General features: G+C 41.9%; 1 protein-coding gene across 2 annotated transcripts; it reads left to right on the forward strand.

Annotated features, from left to right (window-relative positions):
• Positions 1–696: 696 nt before the first annotated feature.
• On the forward strand, positions 697–6,564 carry tsen34 (TSEN34 tRNA splicing endonuclease subunit). Of its 2 annotated transcripts, none has more exons than XM_062062148.1 (5): positions 697–819; positions 2,597–2,857; positions 2,927–3,065; positions 4,342–4,624; positions 4,722–6,564. In XM_062062148.1, the coding sequence occupies exons 2-5, from the start codon at positions 2,606–2,608 to the stop codon at positions 4,822–4,824; spliced, it is 777 nt and encodes a 258-aa protein (XP_061918132.1). In that variant the 5' UTR covers positions 697–819; positions 2,597–2,605; the 3' UTR covers positions 4,825–6,564. The 2 variants fall into 2 exon arrangements, with proteins under 2 accessions (XP_061918132.1, XP_061918131.1); XM_062062147.1 differs by having other exon boundaries at positions 4,342–4,620.
• The last annotated feature ends 7,565 nt before the right edge of the window (positions 6,565–14,129 follow it).

The raw sequence follows: 14,129 nt of genomic DNA on the forward strand, positions 1-14,129 counted from the left end.
CACAAAAGTGAAGGCACTTTCAACATCAGCAGATCATGTCAAGGAAAGAAAACAAAAGCAAATACAGATAGAGAGTTAAAAAATAATAAATAATTGAAACCTATTTTGTGGGTTATACATAGAATGGGATTCGAACCCACGCCTCCGAAGAGACGAGGCGTGGGTTCGAATCCCACCGCTGCCACCAATGTAACCGAGGGTTTATATATGTCGCCTATACTGTATAAAACTACAAAATAACAAACACGGAGGCTCCAGTTTTACACCAAGACCACTTTTATTTCCTTTCTTTCAAAATCTCCGCTCCACTACAACGTGTCACCACTTCCGCTCTTAGCGCCTTCAAAATAAGAGCTCAAGGCATATACTTTATAACAGGAACGTAACATCACAAAGAGGCAAGCCCATAAAATAAGTTACATAATGATAAAATATATGAAAAAAATAAAAGACGTAAAGGGCTACCTAAATCACTTTAAATGTGTTTAACAAAGATATCAATTTAAGGGCTCTTGTTATTGTACGTGGCGGGCCAGTTGAGTTTGACACCTGATCATTTGGCCTTGTAACGCAAAATTTGCACCTTTTTCCTGAAAAGCGTTCATGAAGTGGACTAATTCATTATTGTGTTTTTATTCAGCTGCCGATCAAACTTGTTTCGTAGTCCTGGCTGACGTAAAACCTACCACCGTGGTGGTTTACGGCATGTCGCAAACGCGTTGAAAATGTGCGGCACACTAGCTAAGATGCTATGTAAACAACATAAATCATCGAATCCAGCCTCTCGGCGCGTTGGATTGTCAGTTTTTGTGTATTAAGGTAGTACAAAATAATGAAAGTCAACTATTTATTTTCCAGTTTTAATTAGGAGGCTTCTGTCGTGAAAGTGAAAAGTCACACACAACTGTGCTTAAAGAGAGGCTAGACAATTAGATAACTCGGCTAAAATTGTGTTGTTTCGGTCGTTTATTTCCATACATTTGAAAAAGCATATCCCCAAATTAAGTCTATTTTAAAGAGTTTGTATTGTTTTCATTCATAGAGATGTCCGATCATGGCTTTTTTTGCCGATATCCCGATATGGTCCAATTCTTAATTACCGATTCCGATATCAACCGAGACCGATATATACAGTCGTGGAATGGACACATTATTATGCCTAATTCTGTTGTGATGCCCCGCTGGATGCATTAAACAACCTAACAAGGTTTTCCAAAACAGTTATGGAAAAAAGTGCCAACATGGCACTGCCATATTTATTATTAAGGTCACAAAGTACTTTTTTTTTTTTTTAACATGCCTCAAAACAGCAGCTTGGAATGTGGGACATGCTCTCCCTGAGATAATCCTAATACCCACTACTACTATGGGAAATACTATACTTTGACTTTCACAAAGTGCATTATTTTTAGGGATGTCCGATAATGGCTTTTTGCCGATATCCGATATTCCGATATTGTCCAACTCTTTAATTACCGATACCGATATATACAGTCGTGGAATTAACACATTATTATGCCTGATTTGGATAACCAGGTATGGTGAAGATAAGGTCCTTTTTTAACAAATTAATAAAATAAGATAAATAAATTAAAAACATTTTCTTGAATAAAAAAGAAAGTAAAACAATATAAAAACAGTTACATAGAAACTAGTAATGAATGAAAATGAGTAAAATTAACTGTTAAAGGTCAGTACTATTAGTGGACCAGCAGCACGCACAATCATGTGTGCTTACGGACTGTATCCCTTGCAGACTGTATTGATATATATTGATATATAATGTAGGAACCAGAATATTAATAACAGAAGGAATGGGGGAGGGAGTTGTTTTGGGTTGGTGCACTAATTGTAAGTGTATCTTGTGTTTTTTATGTTGATTTAATAAAAAAAATTAAAAAAAGATACCAATAATTTCCGATATTACATTTTAAAGCATTTATCGGACATCTCTAATTATTTTTCTTATTTTTTTAAACATACCTCAAAACAACAGCTACAAAAACAATGAAGGCACACAGCTTCAGTCCAGAGTATACTAGAGTAATAAAGTAAACAATAACATAGTCCTCCTTTAGTGCAAGACTGCCTGGCATACTGTATAACAGGAAATTATAAACTGGGCTCAATCTGCCCTGCTCTAACGTATTTGTATGAGTAACACAAATGTGCTGCAAGCTAGAGGTGAGTGCTTGAAGTGGCCTAGCAGTCAGCCACAGGTTCAGAAATGCTGCGTTGAGACAGGGCACCTCCGTTCACTGCCAGTTTTTTTATCCGTCAGAGACACTTTAAAATAATCCCAAACCATAGACATGGTGTCGTTAGTCAGTCACCGAGCGAGCTCGCTTGTTAGCCACGGCTACAGCACCGGCAACAACACACTGTTGTTGTTGTTATGCTCCCTACGTCCGCGTACCGCTCCGTACAGCGGTGTTTTAAAAAGTAATTAATTTTAGTTTTTGAAACCCATACCGATAATTTCCGATATTACATTTTAAAGCATTTATCGGCCGATAATATCGGTAGGCCGATATTATCGGACATCTCTAGTTTTCAACTTTTTAAACTACTGTTAAATGACCCATTTTCGCTTCAGAGAGAAAAGATGGCTGACAAAGAGGAGGAGCCATCTCTCCAGGTCGTTGGTGTGAGTCACTGTGACTCCGCCCCCCTGCTGTGGAGGATGAAGGACCTGCGGACGGTCAGGTCCCTTGGCCTGGTGGGGGCGCTGCTGGGGTCTCTGCCGCGGACCCCCCGACAGAACGTCCGCCTGGGCCGGCCATTGTTGCTACTGCCAGAGGAAGAGCGCCTACTAGCAGAGCGAGGCGTGTCCGCCATCTCGCCACCGGGACCGCTGGTCAGTTGGTGCCCGAGCAGCCGTCATCGGGACAGTAAGGCGTGTTTGATAAACTCTTGCTGTTGGTAGGACGCTGAAGGGGCGGAGCTTCGTCAGCAGGTGGCACAGTTCGAGGAGAACCTGCGGTGGAGTTTTGACGAGCAGCACATACTCGCTCTGCGCGACAGGAAGTCAGCGCTGGTCAGAGCCATGAGCTCATCGCGTGCAGGTGAGCGAGCCGCCGCCATGACACGCACCAAGCGTTTATCATCTAATGCACGGGTGTCAAACTTTTTATTGAGGCCCACATCGCAACTATTGCTGCCCTTAGTGGGCCACATTGAATGATGTGACGGACCACATCGAGTGACGTGGCAGGCCACAATAACTTAAATGGCGGACAAATTTGAATGACATGGCAAGCCACAATAAATGATGTGACGAGCGACATTAATTTATATGGCAGACAAAATTGCATGACAATGGCGGGCCAATTTAAATGACGGGAAGTACCACTTTAAATGATGTGGCGGACCAAATTGAATGATGTGGCGAACCACAATGAATGATATGGCAGGCCATGATACATTGCGTAACGGGCCACTTTAAATTATATGGCGGACAAAATTTAATGACATGATGGGCCAATTTAAATAACGTGACATACCACTTTAAAAGATGTGGACCACATTGAATGATGTGGCGAACCAGATTGAATGACTTGACAGTCCACGATAAATGATGTGACGGGACACATTAAATTATATAGCAGACAAAATTGAATGACATGGTAGGCCACCATAAATGACGTAACGGGCCACGATAAATTATATGGTGGACAAAATTTAATGACATGGCAAGCCACGATAAATGATGTGACGGGACACATTAAATTATATAGCAGACAAAATTTAATGACATGGCAGGCCACAATAAATGACGTAACGGACCACGATAAATTATATGGCGGACAAAATTTAATGACATGGCAAGCCACGATAAATGATGTAACGGGCCACATTAAATTAAATGGCGGACAAAATTGAATGACATGGCAGGCCACTATAAATGACGTAACGGGCCACAATAAATTATATGGTGGACAACATTGAATGACATGGCAAGCCACGATAAATGATGTGACGGGCCACAATAAATTATATGGCGGACAAAATTGAATGACATGGTGGGCCAATTTAAATGGCGTGAAGTACCACTTTAAATGATGTGGCGGACCAAATTGAATTATGTGGCGAACCACAATGAATGATATGGCAGGCCATATGAATTGCGTAACGGGCCATTTTGAATTATATGACGGACAAAATTGAATGACATGGTGGGCCAGTTTAAAAAACGTGACATACCACTTTAAAAGATGTGGCCCACGTTGAATGACGTGGTGGGCCACATTAAATAATACGGTGGACTACATTGAATGATGTGGCGGACCCCCAGGCCTTGACTTTGACACATGTGATCTAATGGCTCCGGTCCACTTGTAGAGTCTGGATCGGGCGGCGATGATGAGGACCTGCGTGGACGCCTGGAGGCGTTGGAAGGCAGCTTCAGCTTCCCTCGCTCTGCGTTGGCGGTCCAGCTCAGCACAGCAAGGGCGGGATTGGCCTACTGCCCCGAGGACCGCACCCTCCTCCTGGCAGGCGTGCCCACTGGCCAAGACCCACAATGCAACACACGATACCAGGTGTTTAGAGACCTGAGGGGGCGGGGCTTCTACCTTACTTCAGCCGGCAAGTTTGGCGGTGATTTTCTCGTCTATCCCGGTGAGTTGTTTTTTTCCCCTTCTCTAAACTTCCTGGGAGCATCCTTTTTAACTTCCTGTGTACGACTCCGCCCACATTGGCGGGAACCTCGTCAATTCCAGGCGATCCCCTTCGTTTCCACGCTCACTTCATCGCCGTGTGTCTGTCCGAGGACGAGAGCGTGGCGGTGCTGGACGTCCTCGCCGTGGCTCGGCTGGGCTCTAACGTCAAGAAGACTGTCCTCTTGTGCTCGCCGCAGAGTGGCGGAGGCGTGACCTACTCGTCCCTGCAGTGGAGCGGGATGGTTTAAACCACGCCTTCCACTTCCTTCAAGTGAGAGCTTCAGTTTTTTTTTTACAAACGTAATTAAAATGTCTTGTTTATACTCAGAACCTCTTTTTACGAACTCCAACATGGTTTGTAAGTAGAAAAAGGTGTAAAGATAAGCAAACTCCTCCATAAGAAATAATGTAAACATGAATAATTGGTTCCAACCTCGACAAAAGTCCATGTTTTAGAGAAGGTTTTTACACTTTGAACATGATATGAAGTGCTATACAGTACTGTATATCAAACTAACATAACAAGGAGGTGCTGGATTTCTTATTAACAAGCTAAAACAACAATGACAAGCCAAACTGTGACAACACGCGCACATACAGAAGTCCCTTTGGTGGTCGAAAAGTTTTTACATTAAATCAAATTTCTCCACAAGAAACAATGTTAAAAAAATTATAATTGGTTCTGGCTTTGGTAAAAATCTATATTTTAGTCAAAGTATGGACACTTTAAACACAACATGGAGTGCTATACAGTACAAACATAACAAGGTGGTGATGAATAACTATATTTACAAGCTAAAACAACGATGACAAGCTGATGACACAAGTCTCTTTGGTGCCTTCACAAACGATCACAAGTCACACAATAAAAAGGGTTAAACTGGATTGTATATCAAACAAACATAACCAGGTGGTGATGAATAACTATATTTACAAACAATGACAAGCTGATGACACACAGAAGTCTCTTTGGTGCACTCACAAACGATCACAAATCACATGATAAAAATGACAACACTGGGCTGTATATCAAATAAATATAACAAGGTGGTGATGAATAACTATATTTACAAGCTATATATACCGGACTGTATATGAAACAAACATAACAAGGTGGTGATGAATTAACTATATTTTCAAGCTAAAACGACGACGACAAGCTGATGACACACAAGTCTCTTTGGTGCCCTCACAAACGATCACAAATCACATAATAAAAAGGACTACACTGGACTGCATATGAAACAAACATAACAAGGTGGTGATGAATTAACTGTATTTACAAGCTAAAACAACAACGATGACAAGCTGATGACACACAAGTCTTTTTGGTGCCCTCACAAATCATGCAATAAAAAGGACTACACTGGACCGTATATCAAACAAAAATAACAAGAATGGACCAACTTTCTATATAATAAGGTGAAAACTAGCTGAACTGTCCTCATTTCTAGCCGCCTTGCCGACACACACACATACAGTTCGGACCTCGGTTTATGAACTTGATTGGTTCTTGAACAGGGTTTGTAAGTAGAAAAATGTGTATAGTTAAGCAAACTCCTCCATAAGAAATAATTTAAACATGAATAATTGGTTCCAACCTTGACAAAAGTCCCATGTTTTAGAGAAGGTTTTTACACTTTGAGCATGATATGAAGTGCTATACAGTACTGTATATCAAACTAACATAACAAGGAGGTGCTGGATTTCTTATTAACAAGCAAAAACAACAACGACAAGCCGAACTGTGACGACACACGCACACACAGAAGTCCCTTTGGTGCCCTCACAAAATATCAGAAATCACAAAAATCTTCAACTTTAACAACCATATTGCTACAATAATAAACATTTCAGAAAGTAAAATTTACTCACGGTACATTAACATCGGCAAAGGAGCAGACCGAGGGGGAGAAGGGAGAGGGCAGGGGTTAGGGTCTGTATGTCTGATACGCTGAACGATAGTGAAATAAGTCTGCTTTTGGCATCTTTCTCCAGAAAAGTCAGTTCTCATCACAATTAAAAAACATGCTGTGGTTCGAAGTCAGCTTCCTCACTGTGAGCGGGACACAAAATGAATGAATGACACCGAGGCATATCTGGCGCCATCTAAAAGTTTGTAAACAGAAAAGTTTGCAAATAGAGGGGTTCGTAAATCGAGGTTTCACTGTAGTGTCACTAGTTCTGTGGCGCACTCACAGTTTGAAATGTACAAAACTCCTTAAGTTTAACAGCTTACAACGGTTAAGAATTTGAATTTTTTTAAAAAACTTTACATTGTCGGTTAATCTTCTTGGCGTGGAGCAAAAGGTAGTTGGCGGAGGCAGTGACAACAACGCTGTGGATACTTCCTGAATGTTTTCAAACACACATTGCTGGCCCATTGATTTCTTTGCACTCATATTGAGTTAGCAAAACTAGAAAATACTGTAAAAACAACAACAACAAAAACCGCCCACAATGGGCAAATGAAACTTTCGTACAACAAATAATATTTTTAATCGGTCTGTGGTATGGAAAGTGAAAATGTTACATATTAATTGTAAAACCAACACTGTTTATTTGCGTACATTTTTATTCTGACAATCTTCAAATAGTCCTCATATGTGGATACAGTACACAGTAGATCACACACCCATAGAAAGGCCGATTTTGTTGCCCATAATACACTTTGACAGGTATAAAACACATGTAAATGGGGTTTTACTCATTAAAAAAAGAGTGTCAGTATATAAAACTAGCAGTTACATGTGTCTTGTCAAAGCATTCTCCTGCTGGAAAATGAGTGATTTAACGTGACAGTGCCCTCTGCTGGATCTTTAATGCAAAAGCATTCCATCAAACCACTTTCCATTCAAAGTTACCATAAAAAACAGGATTTATAATATAGAAATAGAAAAGAAACGTGCGACTATCGAACCGAGAATAGGCTGCAACGGCTCCCCTCAATGCTAACTGCTAATGCGACTCGTCCTGATTGATCGCGTTTGAGGTCCTTGATTGTATTTACTACTGTAACTACTACTATGGGGGGGTAATGAACAACAATTCCATGATGTGATAAGCATGTAATCCTACAACATCTCCGTTTGTTGACAAGGAAAGATGCAGCCGCCAAAGCACGATCAGCCGCTCTATTACCTAGCATCCAATGTGCGCCTTTTTAAAGGCTTTTTTTTTTTAAATACTATAAAAAAAACGGAATAAAAGAGGTGCAATGTAACTATAAAATGTTGCAATATTGACACTAATAACTTTTTACTTTAAAACTGTCATCAAAAAACAACAACTTACAATCAACGGATTGATTTAAGCGTTCAAAATAAAACTAATATTTATTTACCGGTATTTACTATTATTTTTAACACTTATGTGTGGGGGGCCGTGAGTCTTTTTTTTCTTTCTTTTAAACTCATTGCTCAAAAAACAACTTACAATCAACGGATAGATTTAAGCGTTCAAAATAAAAGTATATTTATTTATTATTATTTTTAACACTTTTATGAGTAGGGGCCTTAAGTCTTTTTTTTCAACCAAAAAAAATAATGAATCAAAATTACTGTTGTCATGAATTATTGACCTATTTAAGGCTCCGATTACATCACATCAAATATTCTACTTTGAACATTTTTTAGAGGAAAATATTGCATATTTTGTGTTTTTCCTATTTAAAAAATCAGGGGTTTTGCTGACAAAAAAAAGGAAAAAATTAAAACTATGTCAACGGATAGATCTTGTTGCGTCGACAGCTCTTCCTCCCAAGGAAGTCAAAGTCTGCTGTCCACTCCCAAGTTCTTTTAATGGCAAATAAGCTGATGTTAAATTGACCACCAAAAGCAGTAGTTGGTATTTCGTTGTTTATTGTCAAAGCTTTGGCAATAATGAGACCAGCCTTGCCCAAACTATCCCGATGCGTGGCTCTATCCGGTCTGCCCTCTTCCCCCTCTTCCTGTACTCTTATACCCTTTTGTTTTGTCTACCGCTTGCATTCCAGAAGCTCCAAGGCCTCAAACACACAGTCAACCTTTTACTAACCAGACAATTTGGAAAAGAACTAGCTGTTTTGTAATATGACTACGGAAGTAAAAAGTAACACAAAATATGGATATATGGAAAATATCTCGTTCCATCACTCCCCCTTTAAGATCTTCTAATAAGATCTTTTACTACTAGTTAAACACTTCTAAAGCACGCCCCACATTAAAGTAGGTGCTGTTTTTTTCTTTGAGCAAGCTAACAATAAAAACAACAGCATATTTACATTGGAGATAGATGGAGGGAGTCCACGTCACTGTCGTCATGGTCGGGGAAGGAAACCAACATTTCTCGAAAGTCTCCATTTTGCTCGACCCCCTTTAGAGTCATAACGAGTCCAGAAACAGGGTGGGGTTGACCTTCTAAAGCTCTAACAATGATGCGGGTGCATAAAGATTTAGCACAAGGGGCGATAAAGCAGCCACATGAGGCTATGATGGCCAAAAAAAAACTCCAATTGAGACCAGGACAGACTTAATTAGCTCAGTCCACCTGCCAAATGTGCTCTGGAGCCAATCTTTGAAGGGGTCAGAGGCCCCTGAAACTTCAGTAAGTTCCCTGGACAGGGCATGGAGGCCTTCTAAGGCCCTCTGAACTGAGCCATCGGGGGCAGTGTTGTTAGGAATGAAGGTACAGCATTGGTCACCAAACATCGCACACACACCTTCTTCCTTGGCTAGGATGCGATCAAGGGCTATGCGGTTCTGGATGGCCATGAGGGAGGTCGGGGCAAGTTGTTCAGCAAGTCCCTCAACGGCGTCACGAGTCAGGTTGGTCAGTCTCAACAGATTATAAAAAACATAGTTAATGCGTTCAACATTTTTAGTAGCCGTCACAGGGAAAATAGCACCAATGATAGGAAGGTTTTCGAAACCTGCACAGGATTCACACCACAATTTATGTTGTGAGGGGACCCCTCTTGGTTGGCCTATTGCATCAAAGTAAACACCATCAGTGTTCCTCGTCAAATCGAAGGAGCCCTTTACACTCCTCCGAGATAAAACATGACGGCGTCGGCGGGGAGTTAGAGTGGCAGCTGAGACAGGAGTTACAAGGGGAGTTAATTTGGTACCCACTAGAGTGAGTGGGGTCACCAGTCTAACCATAGCACAAAACCCCACGGATAACTTTGGAATTCTAATGTACAATCTGTGCTCCCCACAATACCAGAATAAGTCAGCTCGTGCCCAAGGGCCTATCCTCGAGCCATCTATCAGTGTGGTGCACCAGGAAGGGTTAATGTCACCCAATTTGTTGGGGGACGAAGAGGGTCCTTTGAATTGAAAACACGTGTAATTCAGCTTTTGGGCCACAAATGGAAGAAGTCGGGTGGAATTGTCAACAGGAGGGTACACACTAGCCAACAAATCGCACCCTAGTGGCGTGAGTTCAGAGAACAAGGAAATAAGACAGTCTGAGCCATTTATGTCAGTCAACTTAAAAGGGGCGGGGTATGTGTGGGGAAAAGGACGTCCAGCGGAAGAAGCAACACAGTCACCCAGGTTTTGGCATCCACCTGAGCCACAGGTTGTCTGCACCCGCTCCTAAGGTCAAAGGTCAAAGTTACCAGGCCTTCGGTGGTGATGTCATTAGCACGCACGGATGTGAGCCTTTGAAACACCACCGAGGTGGGGTGGTACTTTAGGTGCTACAGAGGGTGTAGAGGTATCGATGTGTAAAATCGTTATTTTCAAATTAAAATTAGTTATAACTTCTTACCCGCGGTAAAAACGTTAAAACTATGGAATGTGTCAGAGTCGGATGATTGTCGATTTTGTTCCAAGGAGTCTGTATCCACCCTCACTCACCCCCTTCTGTTTCTGAAAAAAAAAGGACTGTGTTAGTCATACTATCACTTTCAGAAACATCTAAGAAAAAAGGTCAGCTAATAGTCAAGTAGCGGAGGACAGGTCATGTTTGAGGTCAATGATTGTCTCTTTAGCCTCTATGGTCCACTGGGGGGTGTTGTTAGGGTAGGGGACCCCTTAGCGATATCACAAATAACTCAAACTCGACTAAACCCCATCTTTTATGTAATTTATTCAATATGGTGAAAGTAACAAAATATGCTTATATTTATATTGTCACCAATACTAGAAAAATACTACCCTTATGGCGGATGCTTTAGCAATAGTATTTTGAATTTTTACCACACCTGGTGGCCCCAATAATTCATTAAGTCAAGCTCATGTTGTAGAAAGTTGAATGATACAGACACGTTTGTTACTGAATACTTTCTATCAGACTTCTGTCTTAACGACTATGTGTATGTAATGAGCAACTATAATTATTTGATATGCTTAAATATGTAATGTGTCGTTTTAGCTCAGCTGTTGTGTAGCTGCTAGCTCCTCGTAGCCTACAGGTGTCTAAAGTGCAGCCCATAGTTATGTGTTTAACATAACCATGGGCTAAACCCAAACAATTGAAAATGTGGTATTTGGGTGTCGGTGTAATGTTTGGCAGCTACGCCGTGTCTTATCATTGGACCTAAGTTCTTTGGTTTTGTGGGTGAGACAGAGAGCAAGGGAACAATGTGGGACACTATTGTGTCCATCTTATACCATGCTAGCTGTTGCAAAGATAGGTCAACATGAGCAGCCACACCTTGAGTTCCAACATATATAAATAATCATAACATATGGCGAGTCGGGTGGCAGAACACACGGAAGCATCTCAGTCAGTCAGGGTTTTCACCGTTAGAGCCATTCCTGTTGTTTCAGGCTGTGGTATGCTTGGTAGTGGTGTCGCAGCTGGGTGGTTCAGCTGTCAGGTAACACCAGGAATGTTCCTTCTTTGCGATTTGAATGTCAGGGTACAGTCTGTAAAGGAGGTCCAGCAATCTGAACCGGAAGTGGTTTGGTGACAGGTAACCTTCTTGTGACCCCAGCGAAGCCTTCGACCTTTAAAGAGGAAGCACACAGTTTTTTTTGGCACCTCTGCATTCAGAATCGAATGGGTGGCTGATAAAATTGTCCGTTGACACTCATGTCCAGCAGGGGTCCCGTCGGTACTTCCTGCTGCGGCTCCTGATGTGGGCGTCCTCTTACACGCCTTCGTGTTCGTTTGTTGGCACGACGGAACCTTTCCTGTTCGGAAATGTTCGGACAGTCACTACTCCAGTGACCAGGCTGGTCACAGCCGAAACAGTGTCTACCCCAGACCGGCTTTGAAGCATCGTGTTGTCCACCACCCGAGTCCAACCGCACGTCTGTTGAGGATTCTTTCCTCCACCTGTTGGAACTCAAAAGCAAGGTCACCCACTGCTGAATATACCCTAGCTGATCTTTGACCTTTTGGTTCTTTTAACCTTTTATCTTCAGCGATCTGTAATTTAAGTAGTCGTTTCCTTGTTGCTCTGTCATTAGCCCTATTTTGCATGGGATAAATAAAATGTCCTGCCATATATTGTTTTTGGCACCGTGTATATCAGGGTTAACTTTGTCCAAAGTGTTTGGCCAAAGGTTCCCTCCCGGAGGTACAGGTGGGAAAGCAAGGTCAACAATGGCTTGCATGTATGCATCGGCAAGAAACGTATATTGTAGTATGTCCAAAGTGTTAATGTCATGTGTCAAAAATGTCTGCCGGAGAAAATGGTCAGACGTGTACAAGGGGTTAATTTTCGGAGGCAGGATTAATCTTAGAGGGGGCGTGTTAATACCTCCTTCTCTTGTCACTGGAGTAGGGGGCGGTGACTTAGTCAAAGTCTGGGCGGGTCGTTTGAATTGTCTTGCGCATGCGCGGCAGACAAAAAAACAATCAGTTCATTCTGTCATTAATCGTCGTTTCTTTTGCTGCATTTCGTTTTTTCCACGTAATCCCCGTTTACTTTTATCATACGCCAAACTCTTAAATTCTCTCCCTGAGTGTTCCATTTTCACCAGCGCACACACACACACACACACACACACACACACTCAGCAGCACACACACACACGAGCACGCGTAAGCACTCCCACTCACACACACTCACACTCAGCAGCACACACACACACGAGCACGCGTAAGCACTCCCACTCACACACACTCACACTCAGCAGCACACTCTCTGCGTTTCACTTTACCATAAAACTTCCAGTTACTTTTTTTATTTATTTATTATTTTATTTTACCAGACGTTTGAGTTCACAACTTTTCGAGTATTGTAAACTCCCTCTTAACCCTTTCAAGAAACGTTCTCCTTTTTTTCCTCTTTTTTCTTTTTACCTGCTAGTTCCATTGTCGACAACCGTCCATTCAATTGATCATTGAACGGCAGCCAATCATCACATTTTGCCCCGCCGCCATCACATTTCTGTTTGTCACACTCCAAGGCCATTGTGTCTATTTCTTTACGTTTTAGTGTCTTATCACACTAGGATCTATCAACCCGCTTCCTTACGTTTCAGTGTCTTATCACACTGGGATCTATCAACCCGCTTCCTTACGTTTCAGTGTCTTATCTCACTGGGATCTATCAACCCGCTTCCTTACGTTTCAGTGTCTTATCACACTGGGATCTATCAACCTGCTTCCTTACGTTTCAGTGTCTTATCTCACTGGGATCTATCAACCCGCTTCCTTACGTTTCAGTGTCTTATCTCACTGGGATCTATCAACCCGTTTCCTTACGTTTCAGTGTCTTATCTCACTGGGATCTATCAACCCGTTGCTCTTTTAGGCGGCGACTAACTACCCAGGGTGAGCCACACCCAACTATTAGTTCACTCGTCAATGAAACTGCCCGTCACGGTAATCTAGACACAATGCCGTGAGTTGACCACTTATTTACAATTTTAATGCAATGGCAGGCTCGGCAAAAATGCAATCAATCTATCGAAATCACAACTCTGCGTCTGGGGTACAATATAGTGTTTGACTTACAGACTTCAGGACAGACTCCTAACGCAGATTTTATCTAAAAAGAAAGGTTCTGCTCACCTTGAATTGGCCAATTGAGTCTGTCCAGAAGATTGCAAGAAGTCATCGATCAACACCGTGCCATCCCGGACGAGCCCCCAAATTGTTGCGTCGACAGCTCTTCCTCCCAAGGAAGTCAAAGTCTGCTGTCCACTCCCAAGTTCTTTTAATGGCAAATAAGCTGATGTTAAATTGACCACCAAAAGCAGTAGTTGGTATTTCGTTGTTTATTGTCAAAGCTTTGGCAATAATGAGACCAGCCTTGCCCAAACTATCCCGATGCGTGGCTCTATCCGGTCTCCCCTCTTCCTGTACTCTTCTACCCTTTTGTTTTGTCTACCGCTTGCATTCCAGAAGCTCCAAGGCCTCAAACACACAGTCAACCTTTTACTAACCAGACAATTTGGAAAAGCACTAGCTGTTTTGTAATATGACTACGGAAGTAAAAAGTAACACAAAATATGGATATATGGAAAATATCTCGTTCCATCACTATCCATATTTTAGCTTTGAAAGTAAAAAACTACATATGAC

Source organism: Entelurus aequoreus, linkage group LG10 (assembly GCF_033978785.1).
Source record: "Entelurus aequoreus isolate RoL-2023_Sb linkage group LG10, RoL_Eaeq_v1.1, whole genome shotgun sequence".
Lineage (NCBI taxonomy): Eukaryota > Metazoa > Chordata > Actinopteri > Syngnathiformes > Syngnathidae > Entelurus > Entelurus aequoreus.